General features: G+C 38.5%; 2 protein-coding genes across 3 annotated transcripts in view; one reads left to right on the top strand and one right to left on the bottom strand.

Moving 5' to 3' along the window:
• sntb1 (syntrophin, basic 1) overlaps nt 1–19,792 on the bottom strand; it is a 45,806-nt gene extending 26,014 nt beyond the window's left edge. For both annotated transcript variants that reach the window (XM_087813187.1, XM_087813188.1), the window contains exons 1-4: nt 19,119–19,792; nt 11,654–11,891; nt 198–315; nt 38–127 (exon numbers count right to left, since the gene is read on the bottom strand). In XM_087813187.1, coding sequence (XP_087669313.1) covers nt 38–127; nt 198–315; nt 11,654–11,891; nt 19,119–19,617 — 945 coding nt within the window. In that variant the 5' untranslated portion in view covers nt 19,618–19,792. The remainder of the gene's footprint in view (nt 1–37; nt 128–197; nt 316–11,653; nt 11,892–19,118) is intronic.
• Nucleotides 19,793–23,810: 4,018 nt separating this feature from the next.
• Nucleotides 23,811–25,277, top strand: LOC148062868 (E3 ubiquitin-protein ligase TRIM21-like). Its single transcript, XM_087812384.1, has one exon. The coding sequence runs from the start codon at nt 23,811–23,813 to the stop codon at nt 25,275–25,277; it is 1,467 nt and encodes a 488-aa protein (XP_087668510.1).

The raw sequence follows: 25,277 nt of genomic DNA, 5'->3' as shown, positions 1-25,277 counted from the left end.
TATTTCACACCAGTCGGTCTCCAGACGCTCCTCCTACCTTCCCGGCCAGCCAGCCGAGGTGCCGGATCTCCTTGCTGCCCGCCACTCCCGTCCTGGCGCTGCCCTGGACGACCTCGGCGTGACCCCGCTGAAATGAAAAAAAAAACACCATTTAGATTTGCACGAGACGAGCCGGGGTGAAGAGGAGAAAATCTTACCTGCGTCAGCGTGGACGTGACCGACTGCACGGCCGAGAACCAGGTCAGGGCCGAAGGCTGGTCCGGGCAGCGCAGAACCACCGTGTGCTTGGCGTCGGGGGAGTGTAGCTCCAGTTGCCTGGAGGGGGAAGAAGAAGAAGTTATTGCAAGAGAACGTGGGAAGGGCTTGGGAGTAGTACTCCTGGCATACTTCAATGTGAATGATAACAATATTAATATCTCTTACAGGAGCATGTCTGGCCTTAGAAAGCATCAGTTTTGGGATGCTGTGGTTAGTATTCACCTCCGGGAGTGAACTTGTGGCGACGAACTGATGAAAAAGTCACTGGCGTGTCCTTCCGAAGGAACAATATGCTAAGTGAAGCTCTAGTGTTTCTATTACCTTTGATGCTTGTGTTATTAATCTTGGCTGACTCAGGCGTTTAAAGGGCAAGGGCGGGGCAAACGCTTCTTCTGGTGGCTGTTTGAAGAACTTTCCAGGATTTGTTCAAGGAGCCAATTACATGGGAGCGAAACCAGATATCTTTTTTTTTTTTATTGAACTGGGTCAGCGTGTGCGGCAAATAACAACAGTTTTCTAATGAAAAAAAAAAGCCAGTGTTCAGAGGCTTATGAAAAAAAACAACATTTTCTTGTCCTTTGACAACTTTCCCTACAGGCACACGCCGCAAACACCAGGAGCGACTTCTAGAAAATGCCATTTAAGATTATGTGTTTATCCAGGTATGAACTGTGAAATGTCAGTTGTTGCGATGTTTATATTCCACTGGCTGAAGTACCCGGCGTTGCACCGGGCATTTTTCTATAAGATATAAAAACGTAACAAACATTTTAATGAAAAATGCAAAGGCCATAATTTAGTTTTAAATATGTTGTTACCCCTGTGACATGCTTGCCTATTGCAACCGATTCAGAAAAATGATGTAGAAGCTGCTGAGGGCAAAAATGTTGGAGGAGTTTTTATTGACTAAAAAACTTGGTTTTCTATTTTGTCCCTTATTGAAAAGAATTACCAAAATAACGTCCCTGTATATCTAATTCAAATCAATATTTATTATTTTTATTCTATGTTTATATACATATTCAAGTTTATAGTATATTATACAATGTATAAATGTATTAATGTACAATAAAATTTGTGAGATTCCTTAATTATTAATCTTTATTTCTACCTTTATAGTCGTTTTTCCACATCTTTTTAATTTATTTAAGAACCCCTTCACTACAGTTAATGACATATAATGTGACCATTAGAAAATCAGCTGTTTCCATTAAGAGTAACACTTGAGATTAAGCAACACATTTTAGCATGAATAAAGTGCTTATTTATTTTTGTGGTAGCAGCAGATTAGCCACATATTAATCATTATAAAATACGTATTAGTATCTGGTTCAGCATGACAACACTCCGGGGAAATTAACCAGAATTCCACTCAAAACTCCACTAATTTTAGATCATAACCCTCTGATTTGTGTTGCCAAGATTGTTACGGGTCATCTGGATTCAACTCCGAGGGTGAAGAAGTAACTTGTAGTTTTTTTATCAAATTAAATGGGACCAACATCCATCGGATCAATCTATTCCTCCCAACAGGAGGCGCCGGAGGCAATTTTCTGGGCTGCCACTGACAAAATGTAACCACATGAACAGAACCATTCAAATGTGTTCATCAACTACAACCTGATACGAAAAGAAAACACGTAACCAGGTGTTTTTGAGTAGTGGTTTTAATTCTGAAAATATGCTTGCTCTGCAGATTTTCTTTATGAGCAAACACTAAGTTGCAGGAAAAGCCCTCAGAGAATCTGATGAATTCACTTTTCCCGAAATTGCTCCGAGGTGGGAGATAGTCTATCTTGCTCTGCTGCAGGTGTTGCTCCGACTTAAAAATAGAAGTGAATGAGAGTTTAATAAGGTCATGGCAGAGTCGAGATGAGGGGACTCTACTCCCGGATCTGTGGAGAATTCCTTTTGCTGATTCAACAAAATCTGTTCCGACTCTCATGAAGCTTTTTATTTACAAATAAATGTCACGTTTGTGTTTCTGTGAGTCCGCAACCCTTTGAAGAATAGACATAAATGTTCTCTTCATGTTACGCAGACGATAAAAGGTCTTGATGTTCATAAAAGTGCTGACGAATTAAACCGTAGAATCCACTCGATGACTCGTTTATTTACCCATCAGGCTTCCAGATAAGGAAGTCAACAAACGCGGCCCTTGAATCTTTATTTGAAGTACACGTTTCAGCCGACATACAGCGTTTTCTATGACATTTCCCAGGATTATTTCTTGGAAAAAGAAAATCGATGTGTGTTATCTTTTGTCACAGAGGATCTGCTAAGAGTAAGCCCTTCAATTCTTCCTCAGAAGTGATGATTCACTCGTCTAAATTTGATCGAGCCGCAGATGGAAAAAGACCTTTGTCTGCTTTTAACTGACAACTTTTAATCACTTCCTGCCTTGTTTTTCAAAGAATTGAACCTCCCACTCACCGCGCTGTTCTCATAGTGTATCCTCTCATCACCCTTTTTATTTAATACACAGACAATTTGCTTAATAACCCTTTTTTATGGGAATATAAATAAACATTAAAAACGTTTAGTTTCAGCCTTAGAAGCTAACATCTAAGATAATAAAATAATATTTAGATTAGATTAGATAGACTTTATTAATCCCTCTGGAAATCTCCTTCGGGAAATTTAGTTTCAAGTTCACAGCAGAAGATAGTTTCATAAAAACAAGAACAAAAAAACAACTTTCCGTGTTACTATCCAACCATTCATATCTTCTGACTTGTCCTAGGTCTTCCCCAGGGACTCCTTAGCAACTATGAAGAAGTTTAAGCCCCATTTTTAGCTCATTTAGTCAAGATCTTCTTCAACAACTGCATTATATTTCGTAACACTCTCACGTCAAAAACAAAAGCAGTTTAAAGGATTGTTGCCGACGTTGTGAGGCTCATTAAAAGAAATCTCCTCACATGGCACTAACACCTGATGTAGGTCCAAGCATTTTCCGAAGGGTAGCATCTTGAAAGGCATTTGGTTTAATGCCACTTTTTTTCCCCCAGGTTTGGACAATATCTGCTGGTTTTGTTTCCTGGTGGAGAGCTTGCGGGTCCTTGGCAACTATTGCTGGCAACTTTCGGAGACAGAATCTCTTTCTAACAGCTGCACACAACTAATTGGAGTAAAGGGAAAACCCGGGGGGGGGTTTTAAATATGAGAGAATTGTGGAGAAATGCGAGAAAAGGAAAGTTTAAAAAGGGTTTAGAGAAGTAAGACAAGTGTGAGATACAAAATCCTTCTGTCCCAAATAATTTATTTAACGGATTTGAAACTTGAGATGTACAGAACTTCTATAGCATCATTTGAAGATGTGGAGTTTGAACGTAGAGGGACGAGGTTTGCGCTTTTGGAGAAAGGGTATACAGGAGCAAAAAAAACAGATTTTTTTTTTAATATCGCAAATTTCTATCCTAAGATAATTTTTTAAATTTTCAATGCAACTGCGAAGTTACACTACTTTGGCACTGGGGGGAGCCAGAAACAATCTTTTCAATCTTATGTCGAGCAAACACGAGTCGCTTACATTTTATCAAAGATGTGTTTTGTTTAGTAAATGGCAATTGGAATCTTTCGGTGAGAGGAATACCAAGGGGGGGCTTTGGAACTTCACAAAACAAGAGCAAGAATAAAACACGGAGGGTCGATAATACGACATGAAACAGAATAGGAGATCAAATAGGTAAAAAAAAAAAGAAGAAAAGATAATTGCTGCCTAAAACCGTGGGAACAAAGATGTTTTCCTAAAAACTACAAAAGTGACTTTGAAGTGATCGGTCTTCCCTCGCTCTGCAATGTTGAACATCAGCAACCAGACTAGCATGTCAGCCCCGAAAAAAAACAACAAGCCTTTCTATTAATGTTCATGCGGAAAGTTAGACATTTACTACGGAGGGTTAGTGGGAAATTCTGGTTTCATGTTGACTGACTGGCAGTGAGGGACACATAGATCACTGTTATCACTGTTTTCAGAGCAAAAAAAAAGAAAGAAACTTTTGTGTCAAATACATAATTTGTAGCAGTGACTAGAATTGCATTTATTCCTACTTGAACCAAACAAAATACACCAGTTTCTTCTTCTTTTAACTGAATAAATAAAGAGATTTAGATTCAGCTAAACTTTAAATCTTTCATGTTCAGGAGCCACTAATGTGCAAAGTGTCAAATAGAGGTTTATTGTCAAGAATCTGGCGAAAGGATACGCATGACGAGGGTAAACTATAGGAAAATATTGCAATATATTGTGGTACTGTGGGAACAAGGATGGATTGGGTTCATCTTAAAAATTAAAATGGAGAGAAACCTTCATAGCATAGTCAACGCATCAGTTTACTCAATTCAAACAGAAGGATCTCTATGTATATTTCACAAAGGAAGGAATACAAGCAGAATCAAGTGAGTACTTTTGTTTTATTTGGTTAATAAAAAATGTATACAGGGCGGTTGAATATCGATACAGTATTGTTAAAGAAATAACAAAGTGCCCTGATATTTTATATTTTATAACAACCCTATTATGGGTGTCATCGTTTACAAATCTTTTTATACGTGTAGTTGAGGAGTGTAGCCGGTTACATGCAGTTGCGCTGCATAACCACTGGAGAATCCAGCCCTCATTCAAACACCTCCTAATCCCATTACAGCAAAACCCTTATAGAAGTTAAAAGAAAAACAATATTTACCATATGTTTCTGTCTATAAAACGCACTTAAAATTGACAGTGAGCCTAATGGATTAATGCTGGTCTTACTGACCCCGAACCGATTTTATGTGGTGCACGGCGTTCAAAAATCGATGAAAATGTTTGCAAACAATAAATCGGCAACACAATTCCCTGTAGTTTTACGAAGCCGGACAATTTTTGTATCAATACAACTACACTTCTTTTGCCAATCATTCACAGAAGCTTGTGAGACCGTCTAGGTACAGCCAAACTAATCCCAGATTTACAAACCAGCTACCTGAATTTAAATTGTGTAACAGGGTCTTTTCCAAAACCCAGGTTTTGAACCTACAAACAAATCAAAAGTGGCACAGCAACTTAAGTAAAACAAGTAAAACCAGTGAGTTTCTATGTATTAATAACTGAATCTATGAGAGGGAGTGAACAGTCACGAGTGTTCTCGATGTATTGACGATGTTGTGCGGCGAAAAAACGGCTCAAAAATGTGCATCTATGACGTCCATTCAGGTGGCGGGGAAATGATAGTCTAATAGAGATCGACAGAAGCATTGAACGATCTGTAACGCCGGCACTATCAGATTCCTCTGCATCAAATTATCTCAGCTACGCTTCCTCCTCATAAACCATGGCACTCCTCTACTATTTAATTACACAATTAACTTTTATACGTCCGTAAAACAATTTACTCCACCGTTCATGCTTCACTCAATCTTCCCTCACCTCCTCGGAGAGAAAACGATGTTGACTTCAAACCCGGAATAACAATTGCCTTTATGTTGATCGGACCCGTTCCTATTGCCGAATGCAAATCCGTCTATCAAGGGTTGCCACACGCGTGTGAGAAAAAGAAAGTAAATCCTGGAAAATATTTAATCTAAGAAAGTACAGATAAAACGTCACACTGCGAGAAACCACGCTGTGAGAGTATCGTCTGTTCTCTCAGCTTATCCCTGACATTTTTAAGCTCTCTAGAAATGTGTACGTTTTCCTAGGGAAAATAAAGATGGTCTACGATCGCTTTCATCGTTTACCCGTCTCTGTTACGACTCTGTGTCCGAGAACGTCTGGATTGGCTTTCGACTACAGATGCACACTTCACTATAATGGTGCAATTATTGCTCTATTCACGTGCGCCAGGCAAGTTCCTCCAGCCGTCTTTGAATGTGGGTATTTATTGGCTCTGAGAGGAAGGATGGAAATAGCAAAGGAGGGAAGAGATGGGCAAAGGACAGGGAAAGTTTCATCAGTTGGACGTGGACCGACACGTTTCATCGTAATGAGAATTGAAAATAGTGCTTGTTATGGTGAAGTCTATTGTTTCTGGCTCCCTCCGGTGTTAGAAGAGTATAGTGTGGCCCCTCTCTAGTACATTACATCGTAAGTGACCTCAATGTGTGTTAGATTTGTTGGGGAGATTTTCAAATGTATTGTAACTAGCTGCGGTCAGGCACGGTGAACTCCCATGATGCCTTTCCACACACTTTAGTGGCGGCTGATTGGTCACTACAATATTGTATTTAAATTGTACATCTGTATATGTAAAAAGTCATAGACAGGTGTAATCGGTTGACTGGGCGGCAAAGCATTTAAAAAAAGTAGATGGTCACTCCTTTGCGGATTACATTTAAGTCGGGAGTTTCAGAACATAAATCCTGCAGTATATTAAAAAAAAAACACTGTATTTCAAACAGTGAAAAGCTGAAGTTTCTCCAGACCCACCACCAAAGGGAAGCTTCAAAAAGACCTCTCAGCAATAGGGGAATGTATTTGCAACAAGTGGGCGATGCTACATATATTACGTTTCTATAGGAACAAGAATAGAGTTGTAGTGTTGTCCGAATACATGACTCGTGTTTAATTTACAGACCACATGACTCTTGACGATGTCGTAACCAAAGAATGTGCAAACATCAGCTTCTGCAATCCACTGTATCCTCTCGTCCCCAGTCATCAACGGGATCTCAACGGATTTCATTCTTTCTTTTATCTGCGAAGGACGTAATGTATGCTGCCATCTAGCGGCCGGAAGTTTAATTGCAACACAAACATGACCGTAGGTTGTGAATATTTGCATGTAAATCAAAATTATAATTTTTTATACACACTTGGAAATGTAAAAAGAACTGTGATAAAAAATAAAATACGATTTGAAAGCCAGTAAGGATTCAATTAAATATCCATATAGTGCTGTTGATATCGATATTGCAATATTTTGGTGTATATACTTTTTCACAGACGACTACTCAGTACTTCAGCCATGATAGAAATGAATGCAACTGTCGTCTCCCACCCAATAGTGTAAATGTCGTGCCTGTCGTGCTTACAAAAACCAGCAGATACACCCATTGAAAAGAGGTAAAAAACACCATCAGGCGAACTTTCAAGATCTGCTCCAGAGGTCAATCCTGCCGGTGCAGTTGGCGGCTGCTCCTCGTCCTACACCTACCCAGAATGCTCTCCCCCCCCCCCCCACCCTCCGCCGTGAGTGACCTTACTTTCCGGCTCGTCCGACACAAGTAAGTGAGACATTTAGCCTCACTTAGCCCGGAGCGTCTCTCTTTCTTTTCGTGACCTCTCTTCCTGGTCGTCTGGAGCTCGGCCATCTCGTTTTCACCTCCTCCTTTCATGGCGAGGGTGGCAGAGATCAATCGCTTCCCAGCTCCAGGCGGCTCTAAAATATATTCCTCAACCTCCGTGTTCAACACCTCCACAATGGTAATTAAGTGACTAAGCTCCTTGAACACGACTGATTTGTAGAAACACACTCCGTTGCTATAATAAGATGAAAAACACAAGCGTAGCAAGACAGTATTTCAAAATTCCCTCTGACTGCAAGAAAACGTTCTGTATATCCAAACGCTTTTACAACACTTGTTATCTACATGTGAACCAAAGCTTTTTTATACGACTATGTCTCGGAAACGGTTCAACTGCCGTCATGTGCGCTACAGGTGACGCTTCAAAGTAAATTTTAACCCGGAGGCTTTTAAACATTTACTTAACCTTCACCCGGGAACAGACGTGCGCCACAAGCCTGTTTGTGAATCAGCCTCTTTATCAAACAGTCAGAAACAACACTCGCTCTGCTCTTCAAATCATCTCGAGAGGTCTCGGCGAATGTCTTTGAAGATTCTAAAGTGGTTCGGTTTGAGTCGGTACAACCGTGGAAATTTCATGAACACTTAAAGTTATCCAGTAACAGCCATTGTTTAGTGTCAATGACCTCAAATCAAATGAAAAAGGAACAGTTTTTTGAGCTTCATCTCAATTATTTTCGCTTTTAAAATCATCCATCTTGAGCTGCAGAGCTCCTTCATCACTGTGTGGTATCCAGGTGCAAGTGTCACTTCAAAAAGGCCTCTCATTCTTTAACTATTACATCTGCAGGGAAATTGCAACTGCAGCTGAACCTCCTCACCTTGGACAGTTTATCTTACTTCAATCATTCTCAAGGTCAACAACTAGGTGTATTTTGTGTTATACGACAGCAGTTAAAGTGTGTTACGAGCAACTTATAATGTATTTCTAACATCTATTCTATTTTCCATGATTTTTGACTGTATTAACAGTTAAATGTGGAAAGAAAATCAAATGAATGCAACTAAATACATCTGCAGTTTCACACCCAACAATGTAAAGGAGTTTTGTAAAGGCTGGTTTGGTTGCCCAGGAATAGTTGTTTAGTGAAGAACACCCTTAAAAATGACCCTCAATTTTCAAAAATATATCAGCCTCACTGAGATTCTTTTTTTTTTTTTACTGCAATAACAGCAAAATATGGGAAAAAACAAGGTGACAATATGACTCTTGTACGACATGAATGTTAACTATTTCATCCATATATGTATTTTATTTACATAGATGTGATAAAGAATGTGCTTTAATATTAAAAAAAAAAAAGCTAATCAACATCTATTTATTTATATAAGTTATGGTAGGATTATATTTCCTGATCTGAAACTGAAAACAATATTACTTTATTCATGTTTTTCAGTTAGACAAAAAAAATAAAATAAAATAAAATAAACACTTAACTACCGTAGAGGTATTGACCTTGTTTTTTGGTTTTGATCAAATAGTTTCGACTAAATGTATTCTTTTATCTTTAAATAATATTGTGCCATTTATTTTTTTGGGGGGTTTACGACAAATATCACAATTTTGTCATATCGTGATACTATCGAAACCGTGGCCCAAATATCTTATCCTGCCAATAGTCACCCCTTTTTATTTTAATTAAACAATATTTACAGCTCCTTTTTTAACTTGATCAATCCTACCCAAGTTGTTTTCCAACACTGCCCTTTCTTTGTCTCACTCCCTCCCAGTGAACTCATAGCTGAAGCTGCATCGATGAAAACCCGCACATTTTCAATATTATGTTTTTAGTTATAAGACTTCAATATTAAACTGTTAAGTAGAAGCGAAATTAAAACTAATTTCTGGTGTCAAACATTTATTTTTATTCATATCCCGGCTGGGAAGACCAAACTTCCTTCACGTCGTCGACTTTAAATAGAAATTAACTCCGGTTTGCTTGAGTATATATTAGTTCCTTCTTCCCATTTGGTTTTATATTACAAGGGGAAATACTTTTTTTTTTTTTAAAACCAATCAAGCGCGCCGAGGTTCAGAATCTGAGTCAGACTTTAACATCCATCAAAGTCCAATAACTGTGGTTTTAAGTTTACTTTAGCCGTTTGACTTTCATCCAAAGACACCATATAATAAAATCATGCGCTCTCTCCTCATTCTTGATGCAACATTAAACTTGATGAGGCAATTGAAAGAAATGGCATGAGAAGAAATCGATAAGAGCAGGACGGGAACAGATGAAGAGAAGAGGGAAAGAACTGTGAAAGAAAAGGGAGTCGGCGGGTCATCTGCAGACGACTGTAAATGAAAACAGAGATGAGGGGGAATAATGAAAGGAGGAGGAGACGACCACCAGACAGGTGATGTGGACTTCAAATTGCTTTTGTCTGATTGGACCGTTGTGACATTAGAGGCCAATTATCTTGTCCGCCTGTCTAGCCTCACCCGGGAAAGAAGACTCAGACTCTTTTAACCGAGCGCTTCGGTGACGCACACGTCATGTAAGACAAGTTTGGACAAAGGGAGGGCAAACGTTTACAAAAGAAAGGTGACGAAAAGGAGGAAAAACTCTCTCAAATCAGATCGTGCTGTTGAAAAATTCACTGAATTTTAAATCGACTCCGACGCTACAGCACGAGTTATGAAGTCTCTCTCCTTCTCCACCGGTTTTCTTTTTTCATTCAAGCACAGACCCTGACAGTCAGTCTAACTAGACGGAAACTTCTGAGGAAGCTAAGAGCTCTTTACGAGTTTTTTTCATCTTTTGTCTACCTTGACAATTTGTCACATTCATCGTGAAATACATAATCACTCAGAGTCTAACTCAATGTCATATGCATTGGAGAAACATTACAAAAACAACATTTGGAGGCGAAATGTGAGACGTTTTATGCATATATTTATCCTTTGTTGCCCAGATTTAAATCATTTCTGAAAGGTGTCAAAAATATCGCAAAAGATGGTGACGATACCCTATCGATATTCAACAGCACTTTATCGATTCTTGATCTTAAATTTACACGCAAATATTTACGACGGTTGTTCATTTTGTGTTGCATTTAAACTTTCGGTCACTAGATGGCAGCACTCACTACGTCCTCCGCAGCTAAAGGAACAACGTAATCCTGGCGATGAGGATGAGAGGATACAGTCGACTCCAGCGACTTTTTAAGCTGGTAATAACAACAATAAATCATTTTTAACAATATCAAATCCTATCACATTTTTTGCAATACACAACTCTATTATTTAGACCAATAGGTTGTAAAATGTTTAATATTTTGATTGAAAAAATGTTTCTTATAAATGTCCTTTAATGTTTCTTTCCAAGCATCTCCAGTGAGGTCTTTTTTTACGCAACAATATGGAACATTTCGATTCTTATTTCAATTCATTTATAATAACAATCATTTCAATCATGAAATAAAACTCTCTAGCAATCTTGTAACAGTGCTTTCCAATATGCAAGACAAACTCGAAACTGCTTTCATTTGTTTTGAAACCAATATATGTCCAAAACATTAGCTTTAAAAGCTGCTGGAGTCACTGTATCCTCTTGTCCTCAGTCACCATCGGGATATCGCAGGATTTCATTGCTCTTTCAGCTGGGAGGACTTAATGACTGCTGCCATCTAGCGGCCCAAAGATTAATTACAACACAAAAAAAACGCTGTGAATATTTGCGTGTTAATTGTCAATAACAAAACAAAACAGATACAACGCTGTTGCAGGTCGATACAGTATCGTGAAACAGAATCACGACATCCAAGTGTGCCGACGTTTTCTATCCACCCTAGTGTTTTCGACTTGAAACAAACGTATCCTCCACACTAGAGTAGGTTCTTCTTTTGACTCGGTGTCTGTATTTAGACTTCTGTGAGGGGGTTCAGGTGCCACTTCTGTTGAACACTGTCGAGCACTCTCAAGTGTATTCAAGCAGTCATGGCTGTTTATTTTAAAATATCGGCCAGCACCTTCCAACACTTGTCCCAGACAAACTTGCATGAGGCATTTCTAGTTTCCACAGCAGCTCCTCTTTTGTTACCGACAGAGATATTCATAATTCATCTTCTGTCTGCGGCGGAGAGAGAGAGTGTGTGTGTCACCCACCTGTTCTCAGGGTCTGGCGTGGTCATGGCTCTGGTCGTGTAGCACATCTTGAGTGGGAAGATCCTCCGGTCGCCCTGCAGGGTCACACTCGGCGGGGTCGCGGGGCTGGGGGGGTCAGAGTTTGGGGTGGTGGTGGTGCCGCCGAGACGAGGGGACTCGGGCGGAGCCGTTTCCCATTTGATCTCCGACACGGGGGAGCCCTTCTTGACGCTGGGCGTGGCCTCTCGCATATATTTGACTAGACAGGAAACAAGAGAGATGGTGGGAATGAACAACCGTTTTCATTTCTGGAGATTAGAACACAATAAAAATGACGCTTGCTGTGATACCTTGTGGATTTTAAAGTTTGAATATTTGTTAATAATTCTAGTCGGCAAAGGTTTATTGCGGAGATTAAGTATCGAAAGAAATACCCAGGATTAGTCTAAATCCAAGCATTAGTGACCCTTAAATCTAGAATCACAACATTGCAAAAATAGTCTCTCGACAACCTCAGTAACGGTGACCTGAATAGCTCTGGTGATGCTTGGCCGCCCAGCCGACTAATCACAGCCGTCGATCACTTGCAACACAGGAACGTAGAATTTAAATTTACAGTATTGAAACTACTTAAGCGGTGAAAGGCATCATGGGAGTTCACTGCTTTGTTGGCAGTATAAGTGAGGTGGGTGCCATTATAAGCGCCAATGTATATATATATATATACTGTATATATATATACATTTTACAGAAAATAATTTCCTTTCTTAAAATGCTTCATTTTGCAAAAGAATAAACTAAAACTTTAAACTTTATTCATTATAATTTTTTATTAGGTACTTGCGCTACTAGCAAGAATCTTTGTTTAATTATTAGCTTCTTTCTGAATCATTTAACCCCGTAAAGTTCGCAGCTGCTCAGGTTTCTCCGTGACATTTGAAAACAAATTAAAAAACAAAAAGGTAAAGACAGATCTAGAAAATGGGACACAAAGCGGTTGCTCATGCAATGTTCCACTTGTGTCCTGAATGTTTGTCTGAAAATTGCCCTGAAGGTTTAATTGGCACCGTACGCTCCGGGTGTAATTGGCATCTAGCCGATGGCCTTTTGTAAAAGCGCCGTCTGACAAACGGCGTGAATAACAAGCCAAACGCCCGACCTGTGGAGGAGACGTGACAGGCTGCCACCTGAAAGCAAAGATGATGTAAAAGTGCCGTGCGTGTGATCCGATTGTGAAGAAGAATAACCCACACAGCCGCCGCCGCCGCCGTCAGATTACAGCCTTGAAACGCATGATGGATGGATTGAAGATGCCGTATCACTGTAAAGGGACATCCATTGTAAAGGGAATTATTTTGAGGCAGAAGAAAGGAAAACAATTCATTCCACCGAGAAAATCTTCTTCTCTACGAAAAGTACAGTTCGAAACAACCTGCATAATTAGACGAAGGTGCTCAGTGGGTGGTTTTTAGAAGCAGCTGTAGGCCCCTCTCCGAATAAGAGGGTAGAAATTAGATGTATGTGGTTTCATTTTTTTTCCCCCACTGGCTAAAAAAGCCCACTAATTGGGTTGAGAAACCCCCCCCCCCCCCACACACACACACACACACTTCTGCTGCCAAGACTAACCTTGAGTCTTTTGAGCTCAAACTATCTTTTTGTCGTCTTATTCAGAATTATTAGACACTTCTTCATTTTACTGTAATTCATCACAAACCTCTGACAGAAAGATTATTATGTGGATACACCGAGGATCTGGCTCGCCTGCAGCTGATGCAAAACTCTGCATAGAGAATTCTGAGCCGCTCTAGTAGAAGAACTCACATTTCTCCAATCCTTAAAACTCTTCACTGGCTGCCAGTTTCTTTCAGGATCAACTTTAAAATTCTGGTTCTTACTTTCAGATCTATTCATGGTCAGACCTTCCATCAGTGATCTGATCCAGACTTACACCCCAGCTCGGGCTCTGAGGTCTGTGGATCAGAATCTCCTGATGGTTCCTGAACACGCTTCCAGACCAGAGGAGAGAAATCCTTCCAGACTGTTGCTCCTAAGCTTTGGAACCATATCTCTGTTTGATGATCTACTGACTCCTTCAAGAAACATCTGAAGACATTTTTTTTGGTGCTTTTCCCTGATTTTCTGAGACTCCTGTGTTTGTCTTATGTTGTCTTGAGCTTTTGAAGTATATATTTTAACTGTGTATTCTTTTTGATTGTTAAAGCGCTTTGTGACCCTGGTCTAGAAAGATCTTTACAAATAACCTTTATATACTTACTTACACTTTATATCAGTGCCATCGGAATATACAATTATTATTTCATAATTTTATAATTGTTTCACATTTGAAACTTTTTATAGAAATTTTGTAGTTTTATAGTTTGTTATTTTAAATAAGTGATTTCAATCATTTCCATTTTAAAGTATTGAATTTGTTTCTATTTAATTAAATAATAGTTTGGTTTTCGCTTCTCTTTGTTGTTTTTTTTAAACAAATGGAGTAAGATATTCTAATGACAATACTTTGAAAACACATTTTAGCCTTTTAAATGTAATATAAAAATATACGTGGCACTATTAACCAACAAGGCAACTTATTTAACAATATAACATTCACAGAATATACTGTATTTTTTCAACTAATGGAATAAGGACATTAAACTCAAACTAAATGTTTAGAATAGTCCAATTCAAATACCTAAAGAAATGACATTCCAATAAAAAAACATACTTCCATAATTGTAATGATTTTTGTGTGTGTGTCAAAGTTAAAATAAGGCACCGTCTAACTTCTAACTCATTAAGTGCAGCAAAACAACTTCTGACGAGTCGAATAAAGCAATAGAAAAATAAATATTTAATTCTGGCCGATGAATAATGCAGAAGATTGACTCACTCATTAACAGAAACATAACGACCGTATTCCTCAGGAGGGAAAAATCTGGTGTTAATCTTAATGACCGATGTGGCGGTGAAATATATATATATTTATATATATTCGCCACACAACAGTCATTGTCTAATTAACCCTCATTAATGTGTAATAATCTAAAGTGCATCTGGAAAGTGGAGCAATACCATTTAAAAGGTTATTGTTGTTCAAAAAGTCTAATTAACCCTGAATAAAAGTGATTTTAAGTTAAGAGTCTGACGATGCAGCAGTTTTGTTTACTTCGTTTCTAAAAAAAAAAAGCTCAAGTGGAACACCTGTGTGAAAAAGAACGTTAAAGTCTAGAGATAATTAGTTTAATAATGTGATTTTATGAATTTAAATAACCTGAAAATAATGTCACAGAAAGCTTCATAAATAATTCAGTTCACCATGACTAAGATGAGCAACAATGCAACCATGCATAAAAAATGTGTGTGTCTAGAAAAATACAAGCGATATTTTTTGGGGTCAACACTGAGAATTTGAGGGAGGTAAAGAAGAGAGAGCAGGCCTGGTGGAAAGTATTGCTAGCGTAGCATTTTAACACACTTTTTTACTACACACATTCATGACTGATTTTCAATTAAGATATTCCTAGTGACTAGATACGGATTTAAAATGTATACAATATATTAATTTGTACATCATTTAAAGACAAAGAAGTCAAAACTGTACAAAATCAAAGAATGACACAGTTAATGAGCTTCTCCGCCAAAAACCAGTGACTGCTGATTTCAAAATAAAAGCACGTCAAAGAGGGAGCAAATAGAGACGCATCTTATCAGGGTTATAAAATTATGTCACGTGTGATTTGATAGTCAGTGAGTTGACTTCCCGAGAACTTTGCTGATAGGAAATCAAAATCCTTTTGAAAAAAGGTGGATCCAGATGGTATTCCAGAAAGACCAGCAACATTTCTTTTCCTTCAACTCTTTGGCGGAGGTAATAAAATAAAAAATAACAAAGGAAATCAATGATAATCAATCGTAAAATATCTTTTAGAAGCTGCAGACAATTTCCTATTTAGTTTCTTCTGGAATTCAGACGGCGTGGTGAGTGCAAGGGTCAGCAGAACTCCTGGTTTCTTGCTCGTGGACAGAAAAGGCTACACAAATACACAGGTGTGCGACACACACACAAACTCCCACAACGGCATGTTTATACCCAAAAAAAACCTGCCGCTAATCCATCATCGCCACAAATGCATCCATAAGCATCGACCAAAACATGGCTTATTACGACTTAGTTAAAACCCTCAAAGCGTCTTAATCAGCAGCGTTTAGTGTTTTCCTCTTGACACTAAACAATTCCATTCACCCCCTGCTTCTCATCCCGCCGTACTTTTAGCAGTTTCTTTGGCAGGAAAGACGAACCCCTGGGATGGATCGGCTTCATGTTTGTGTGGTGGAGAGCGAAGGAGGATGGGCTGGGGGGGGTACTTTGCTCAGCTTGGGTTATGGAGCAGCAAGAACAACACTGAAGCTGGTTCTGACTCACTCTGCCCAACGTTAAGATAACACAAGAAAATTGGTATACACTTAAATACAAGTGTTTTTTTTATCCACAATCTTGTATGGTATTCTTCAGAACTGTATTATTAATATTTTGCTTTCAAACGTTGCATGGGTTTACTCCAGGCACTCCGGTTTCCTCCTACAGTCCAAAAACATACAGAGGTTGATTGAGAACTTGAGGAAATCCTCCATAGGTATGAATGTATGTGTGAATGGTTGTCTGTCTTTGTGTGTCCTGCGACAGACTGGTGTACTGTCCAGGGTGTCCCCTGCCTCTCGCCCCCCAATGAAACAGGGATAGACTCCAGTCTCCCTGCGACCCCCATAAGGGATAAAGCGGTAGAAAATGAATGAATCATCAGTTTTACGGTCTAATTTCCAATAAAGTGTGTATAAAATAAAATGATTTGTCTAGAAAGGCGCTTTAGAAATAACCATTACTTACTTACTTGCAATTAACATTGAAATATTCTTTCAAATAATCCATGTTTGTTCATTTTTGTGTTGCAATTAAAGTTCTGGTCACTAGATGTCGTCACGTCCTCCGCAGCCAGAGGAAATATTACATCCCTGAAAGATCTCCGACGATGACTGCTGAGGACGAGAGGATACAGTCGCTTTCCAGCGGCTTTTATGGACACTTTTTTTTGGTTTTAAAACAAATGAAAGCTGTTACGACTTCGTCAAGAGTCATGTGGTCTGTAAATTCTGCAACACCAGAGTCAAGTACTCCACAATACTACAAATATATCCTACATATCTAATTGTTGCCCCTGTATCGTGATCCTATCGCCAGAATCTTGCCAATACACACCTCTAACAATAGTTGGGCATTTACAGCATTTTCTACTTATATTGAGTTATTTTAATAATTTAATATTCAACATGTAAATAAACAATAAGTAAATAAAGACCTGCATGGAATTAGCACTGAAAGCTGCTACAGTGGGTGGATAACAAGCACTTGACTGAAGTTACATAAGTACATAAGTGTGAAAAGTTGTATGTTTTATAAACAGTATTGACACAGAAACGCTGCATATACAATCTACAGTCAAGAACAGTTCATGTTCTCAAGGTTTTTGTAGTAATCGATGAAAATGATATAACGATCTAAAGCCGTGTTGAAAGAAGAAAAATACATCTTTACTCTCCTTCACCAAACACATATATACGTTTAAATATTTGACATGCTATTTGCCCGACAAACAGTGTCCAAACTCTTGTTATGAAGTAGAAAACTCCTCTAGTGGGTTCTGGTTCATGTTTTCTGATGCTAGAACCTGACCTCGGGAGGGTTAGATAAATGCAGGTAATGAGAGGAACGAGGCCCGAAGCCCACACTTAATGGAAATTTGAAGTTACTTTAAATTATTTAGAATTAGATTTTAGGAAACACAGCGTGGTTTTAATCATCTTTACACATTTTCTCTCAGGAACTAATCTTCAAAAGCGAATCCGACTCAGCAGATCTGTGATCCAAGTTGGGACTAGTTGCTGAATCCACTGGGATTCTGAGGTTCCCCCTATATGCCTTTAAAGTGATTCACCGGGAGTTCTTTGGGATTTTTTCCTGTATCCGGGATGAAGGTTTCAATCCTGGTGAGGCTTCAGCAACACAATCTATGATTTCGATCACAGCCTGAGGTCATATTGACTTTGAAGGAAGCTCAAGGTTTGATGGAAGTATCAATAAAAGATGAAATCGTCTTGAATGAAGGTGGATATTACATTCAAGCAGTTTATTAGTTCTGGAAAGTATTAAAAAAAAAAGTGTATTTAAAAAAAAAAAAAGGATCAAATATATAGTGCATGTTTCAATGTCACCATTACTATAAATCTTACTTCTTTCTAATGTTCTTTTCTGGCAATATATTGTGATATAATGTGAGATATAATCGGATACATGTGTATTATTGTCGAGTACTTGACTCTGGTGTTGCAGTATTTACAGACCACATGACTATTAAAGTCGTAACTACTTTCATTTGTTTTCAAACCAAAATATGTCCAAACATCAGCTTTAAAAGCTGCTGGAGTGACTGTATCCTCTCGTCCTCAGTTATCGCTAGGTTATTCTTTAAGTGCAGAATCACATACGTAATGATTTGCTGGAAGTTTAATTGCAATAAAAAAATGAACACACATGTATTCGCATGTTAATTTGAAATTTAAAAACATTTATACACACTTAATTGGAATAGAAACCGTAAATCAATTATTTTAAAATCGAAATGTGAGTTGAAAGCATAAAAAAAACAACTCAATATAGTTCTGTTGAATATCGATACAGTAACAGTATTGTGTATCAATAGTTGTCCAGGAACTTAGATAAAAAAGGGTATGTTCCCTTCAAAATAAAAGCCTTTTTTTACTGCAGCCATCTAGCGGCCGGACGTTTTATTGCAACACAAAAACGAACAATCATTGGTAATATTTGCCTATTGAGTGTAAAATTAAGTTTTATTTTCTACAAAGTATAATAAATAAATACCATAAAGAACTGCAAACTTAAAAAAATAAAGTTAAGTAAGTAAGTAAGTAAGTAAGTAAGTAAGTAAGTAAGTAATTTTTATTTATATAGCGCTTTTCCAGACCAGGGTCACAAAGCGCTTAAACAATTTAAAACAATATTCAATAAAGAATATACTTTAAAGGTCAAGATAAAACTGAGAACACAACAGCTGTTGAACATCGATGGTATCATTGGAAATAAATATATTGCGATATATAACAATATTTTACATCACTCCAACCGCTGATACCAAAATTCATAATAAAAGAAAAGTATAATTTATTGGAAATTTAATCTCAATTAATACCCATCCCACTCTCACATGACACCCCAGGATGCTTCGATGTTCCCGCTTTTACAGAGACCCTGTTTCTTTACCTCACATCCGTCAAAACCCCTGCAGGAGCCAAGGTCCCAAGCAAGACAATTTGGAATTTTTGGAATACAAAAAATCCGCAGAATAACTAAAATCAACTTTTTGGAGGTAGGTGCTGGTGGGGGGGGGGGTCTTCTTCTGGTCCTTACCTTCCAGGGTCACCTCTTTCCCGGCTCTCTTGAGCGCCTGCACCGCCTGGTCGTGGGTCGAGTCCCGCAGGTTCATGCCGTTCACGGACAGGATGGCGTCGCCCACGTAGAGCGCCTGCGTCTGGTCCGCGGCGAGTCCCTTGAAGATCTTGCTGACCAGGATGGGCATCTTGTTCTCCGTGCCCCCCTTGATGCTGATGCCCAGCCCGCCGAACTCCTGCTTGGTCAGCCGGACGCGGCGCCGCCTGTTGGCGATGGTCTCCGGGACCCTGGTCTCCTGGACCCTGAGGTGCTGGACGTTGTTGGAGTTGGCGTTGTTGTTGTCCAGGTAGGAGCCGCCAGGATGGACCACCGTCTCCTCCTGCTCCTCCTCCTCCTCGCCGCTCAGCGTCAGCACCTCCTCGCCCAAGTGGACCCAAACTTTGTGCCAGCTCTCCCGCAGCAGAACCTCCAAGAAGCCACTTTTCTGTGGCGGAACTTCCTTCAGCTCCAGCGCCATCTTTGCGTCATTGTCGTCCGCGAGAACTCGAGTCTCTATTTTTTTTTCCAGGTGGACTTTGGTCTCTCGGGGAAGTTTTTTTTGTTTTTGTTTCGGGAGGTTCTCGCAGGCTGAGCCTCCGCTCCGCCCGCCGCACACACACCCGGGACCGCGCGGGGTGGAGTCTTGAGTCGGAGCTGCTCCACCATTCAAGCCGTCGCCGCCGCGGTCATCATCACCGCCAACATCAAACACGTCATCATGAGCCAAAAACCGCCAAAAAAAACCGCAGCACCGATGTTAACTCGCACGACAAGAAAATATTACCTTCTTCTATATAATGTCGCCAATACTACCTAAAACAGTTTTTACATTTTATTTTAAAAAATATATATAAATATTAAATACCTGCGTGAAGCTGCGCGTTCATGCTGCGGGTCGGTTACGCGCGTCCAGGAATGTGCAGGTTCATAAAGCCTCCAGAATAGTTTGGGAAGAAAAAAAAAAGAGAGACAGAGAAACCTCCTCCTCTCCTCTCCTCTCTTCTCTTCTCCTTCCTTCTCCTCTCTCTACCATGTGTGCAACATTCCCGTATGTTTATAAAACGCGGACACAATTAAACATTTTTTTTAATGATTCTGGAATTGTCCCTCCTCACACCCCCTCCTCCTCCTCCGCCACAAATAACAACCGAAGAATTAAACATTGAAACACATTGAAAAAGAAACTTGGAAACGGTGTCATGGCGACCCCTGCTGGACATTACACGATAATGCACGAAAGCAGAAACTTATTGCGAGTTTTATAAACACAACATGTGATTTTTTTGTGTGCGTGTAGTTGAAGTATATAAAGAAAGAATGAAGTAACGTAAAAACTTACTAAAAACAACTACAAGTAAAAACATAATTTGTATCTCTTAATCGTTTGTTTTCATCTGCTTTTATTATTACAATTTAATTAATAATTTATTTTAATGTGTATGTAAAGTATATATATATACATACACATAAAATATTGAAATATAACATATATTTTTTATATATATATATATATATATATATACATATATATATAAAAGTTTTCTGATTATTTGCTTCATTTTGAAGGGTTACAGGGAGACAGACAAGGGACACCATATCAACTATTTATATCTAATCCATACATATACATATATATATATATATATATATATATATATATATATATATGTATATATATATATATATATATATATATATATATATATATGTATATATATATATATATATATATATATATATATATATATATATACACATATACAAGTATAACATTTCTATAAAGGTATAAAAATAATTATTTACATTTAAATCAGTGACGTGAGTTTACATCAAATAATAACAAATAATTCTAAAATGTATTTAATAAAATACAAATACAAACGTTTGATTTCTGGTGTCAGATGAAAATATAACTTCTATTATATTTGAGAATGGGATGAAATAAAACCTCTCCCCCACAAATAATTTGTTTTGTTTTGTATATTTTTTCTACAGAAGAGAATTGAATATTTCTGCCTGATTAAAGTTTAAAAGGTTTTTCTTTACTTGAATCATGTTGTTAAATTACTTTATAGTCAAATACTTAATATTTCAAGTCACTCATAGATAGAAAATTAAACGATTTTCCATTAGTTTAATCGACATAGTTATAAAAATATATATGAACATTCAAATCAGGGACAAAAACATATTGAAAAAATTAAATGTAAATATTTCTAGCCAAAATGTATTAAATAAAATACAAATAAAAAACGTTTGTAGTCTGGTGTCTGACAAATAATAATCAGATGCTAATATTACTTTACAATGTGATAAAATGAAATCTCCATTAGAATAATTGTATTGTTTTTTTTATATTTTTTCTACAGTAGAGAATTAACTTTTTCTGCTCAATGAAAGTTTAAAAGTTTTTTCTTTACTTTGATTAAGTTGTTAAATTACTTTATATTGAAAGGATTCATGTTTTCATGCAGTTAATTTGATGTATATAGTAATTAAAGAATCATAAGAAAATTAAAATCAGTGTCAAAACATGTAGGAAAAATAAATATGAATATAAATATTTAACATCTTAATTTAAGTATTTCTTTTGAGATAAAACCTCTCCCATAAGAAATATTTGTATTGCTTTGTACATTTCTTTTCCAAAAGTTACACAAGGTTTTCTGTACTTGGATCATGTTGTTAAATGACTTGATATTCAACAACTAAATGTTTCTGTGTAATTATTAAACAAGTACAAATGAAAGCAGTTACGACTTCGTCAAGAGTCATGTGGTCTGTAAATTCTGCAACACCAGAGTCAAGTACTTGACAATACTACACATATATCCTTGTTACTACAGTATCACGGTATAGCGTAGTGCTGTCTAGTTAAAAAGAGTAAAGTGTTTGGTGTAAAGCCTTATTTCCCCAAGCAAATTCCTACTTTCTGGTCCTGACAGAGCAGTTGAGAACCACATCTCTGGTGAAGGTGAAAATTAAAATCAGTGTCAAAACATGTAGGAAAAATAAATGTTTCTGTGTAATTATTAAACAAGTAAAGGTGTAACCAGGTCAACATTCGTGAAGAAAAGATGCACTTAAATTTAATTGATTAATTAAATTGAGTCACTCCCTCAGCTTTCTATTGATAGAACGGAATGAACACAATGTAAGAGTTTAACCCTTTTGTGTGGAGCTCGATGGATAAAATCACAATATAATGTGACTGAGATTCCATCGATGGGTGAACAGGTGAGTCGACATGAGAGGTGAGGGAGGAGAAAACATTTGACTGAATGATAAACTAAACTTAGACAAACCACTTGTTTCTCTGCTCACTTCCTGCGCACACGTTTGCTTCCAGAGAAGAAGAAAACAAGGTATAAATTACTTTTTTTTCACTATTTTTACACTTGTGTTTTGTTTTATATCTGGATGTTTAAAACAGTAATGAGTCAAACATGTTTTTAATATACTTTCCTTATGACTGCATATTTTTTAAGCTGCAAAAATTCTCCAATAACACATGTTGTATTCAGAAATGTATTTCATTTGTTTGTTTATTTAGTTAATTATTTGCTGTTTTTTTATTTTTATCATTAGCTTAGAGAAAGAGAGGTCTACTATGACGTATTGACCAAAATGTGTATGTTTTAAGCCTATATTTTACAATAAAAACATTAACAAGAGCGTTTTTAAAGAAGCTACATAAAAAACTATTGAACACAAGTAACTGTTGCATTCATTTGTCATTAGAACATCTGAGTTTCCTCCAGCGAGTTTGTTGAGCAACTCAGAACTACCTTGTAATAATAATACATATATAATACACAACAACAACACAAATTATATATCATATACACACTAGATTAAGACATGCTTTCTTTTTTTCCTAATTGACTTAACAAATTCCTCTCAATATGACCTGATCCAGATGGTGATGCAACAATTAACTCCAATCATTTTTTCACATTCTTTTTTTCCACGAAAGAAAAGATACTGATCACAAGAAATATAAAGCAGGAGAGAAATATAAAGTAAACAAAGAACTTGCTTGACTGGATCGAGGAAACTGGTGCCAGGAATTCTAGCTGCGTCACTGTTAAGAGATTCGATTTTCACAATAAAAGCGTGCCATACATCTACTCGTACATACAAAATAAAACTTTATTTAATTAAATATTTGTGAAGAAAAAACATTGGGTTGAACCTGGAACAAGAAAAAAAAGAACCTTTTCATTAATTTGAAAAGTCAATTTCAGGTTAAATAAGGTCCTACAAGAAAATATCATTTTTGTGTTGCAACCAGATGGCAGCAGTTATAACGTCCTCAACAGCTTAAGGATCAATTCAATTTTGCAATATCCCAGCGATGACGAGAGGATATAGTCGATTCCAGGAGCTTTTAAAGCTGATATTTGGACATATTTTGGTTTCAAAACAAAATAAATCAGTTAAGACTTCGTCAAGAGTCATGTGGTCTGTAAATACTACAACACCAGAGTCAAGTACTCGACAATAGCGTAGTGCTGTCTAGTTAAAAAGAGTAAAGTGTTTGGTGTAAAGCCTTATTTCCCCAAGCAAATTCCTACTTTCTGGTCCTGACAGAGCAGTTGAGAACCACATCTCTAAAGGTGAAGATCATATATGATCTCAACACAAGATCTTCTTCTCTCTCTCAGAAAAATGGCAGAGGCCAACTTGTACCTGTCTGGGGACGAGATCTGTTGCATCTGTCTCTCCGAGTTCTGCGATCCAGTCTCGACGCCGTGCGGCCACAACTTCTGCAGATCCTGCATCACCAGGCACATCCAGGTCAAGGCGGACTGTCCGACCTGTCGCACGAAGTTCAACAAAGGCCTGACGCTGAGAGTGAACAACGTGTTGAGGACGCTTTTGGAGAAAGCGAAGAAGATTCAAACCCAAGAGACGAAGGAATCGAAGGTGGAACCGGGCGAGGTTCTGTGTGACAAGTGTCTTAGGGGCAAGGCGGTGAAGACCTGTCTGGACTGCAACGCTTCCTTTTGTGGAAAACACCTGGATCCTCACAAGCAACACCGGCTCACAGATCTTGTGGAGAACTCGAACAAGAATTGGTGTCGACAACATGGCAAGAAGTTAAAGTTTTTTTGCTGGGATGACATGGAGGCTTTTTGTAAACTGTGCAAGGCCCACAAGTCCCACCATACAGTGTCCCTGAAGCTACATGTCGAGAAGTCCAATCAGAGGAAAGCAGCAGTGGAGGGAGACAATGAAGTCTCAGGGGAAGCCATCGGGAGTCTGCTCCAGAAACTCCACGAGAGGCAAGTAGCGGAGGTGCTTCAGAATGAGATCGCCAACCACGAGAGAAAAAGCTTCTGTCTGAACTGTCTGATAGACCGGGTGATGGAGCAGGTCAGACACGTTTTTAGAACCTGCTGCCAAAAGGTCCTGGTGGAGAAACCCAAGAAGATGATGCGGGTTATTCAGGATCTGGAGAGCGTTCCCGAGGGCGTCAGGATGGTCGTCATCAAGCAACAGTACGAGGTCGACGTGGAAATCGATCCGTCCACTGCATCATCCAACCTTCTCCTGATGTCGAAGTGTTCTAAAGGAATCAAAAGCAATAACCTCTGGTTGATCAATGGTTTGCCAACAGTCTTCGACAGTTATGCTTACGTCCTGGGGAAGGACACTCTTCCTGCCGGGAGATCCTACTTCGAGGTTTCAACAGAGATGAAGACCGGTTGGGATCTGGGAGTCGCCAGGGAGTCTATTCGTAGAGGTAACTCTGTAACCCCGAGCGTCAAGAATGGAACCTGGGTCATCAGATTGAGGGACAACACCAAGCTGCAGGCCCTCGGAATCCACCCAGTCAGCATTCCATTGGTGGGCAAACTGAAAAGAATCGGCGTGTTCGTGGACCGGGAAAAGAAACGTGTGTCCTTCTATGACGCCCAGGCCTTACGTCTGATCTACTCCTTCACGAGATGTGAATTCAAAGGCGACATCCTCCCGTTCTTCAGCCCCTGCCCCTATGACGCCGGGAGGAACTTCGCGCCGCTCGTCCTGGCTTCGCCGCACACAACCGGAACCAACTACTCCACAATTGCTTGCATTCTCATTGCATTTCTTTTTTTTTACTGGTTTATTGTCAATTCACATCAATCATAG

This window comes from Callionymus lyra, chromosome 17, assembly GCF_982586985.1.
Source record: "Callionymus lyra chromosome 17, fCalLyr1.hap1.1, whole genome shotgun sequence".
Lineage (NCBI taxonomy): Eukaryota > Metazoa > Chordata > Actinopteri > Syngnathiformes > Callionymidae > Callionymus > Callionymus lyra.
The sequence above is the reverse complement of the archived record's forward strand: the minus strand, read 5'-3'. Positions and strand labels throughout refer to the sequence as shown.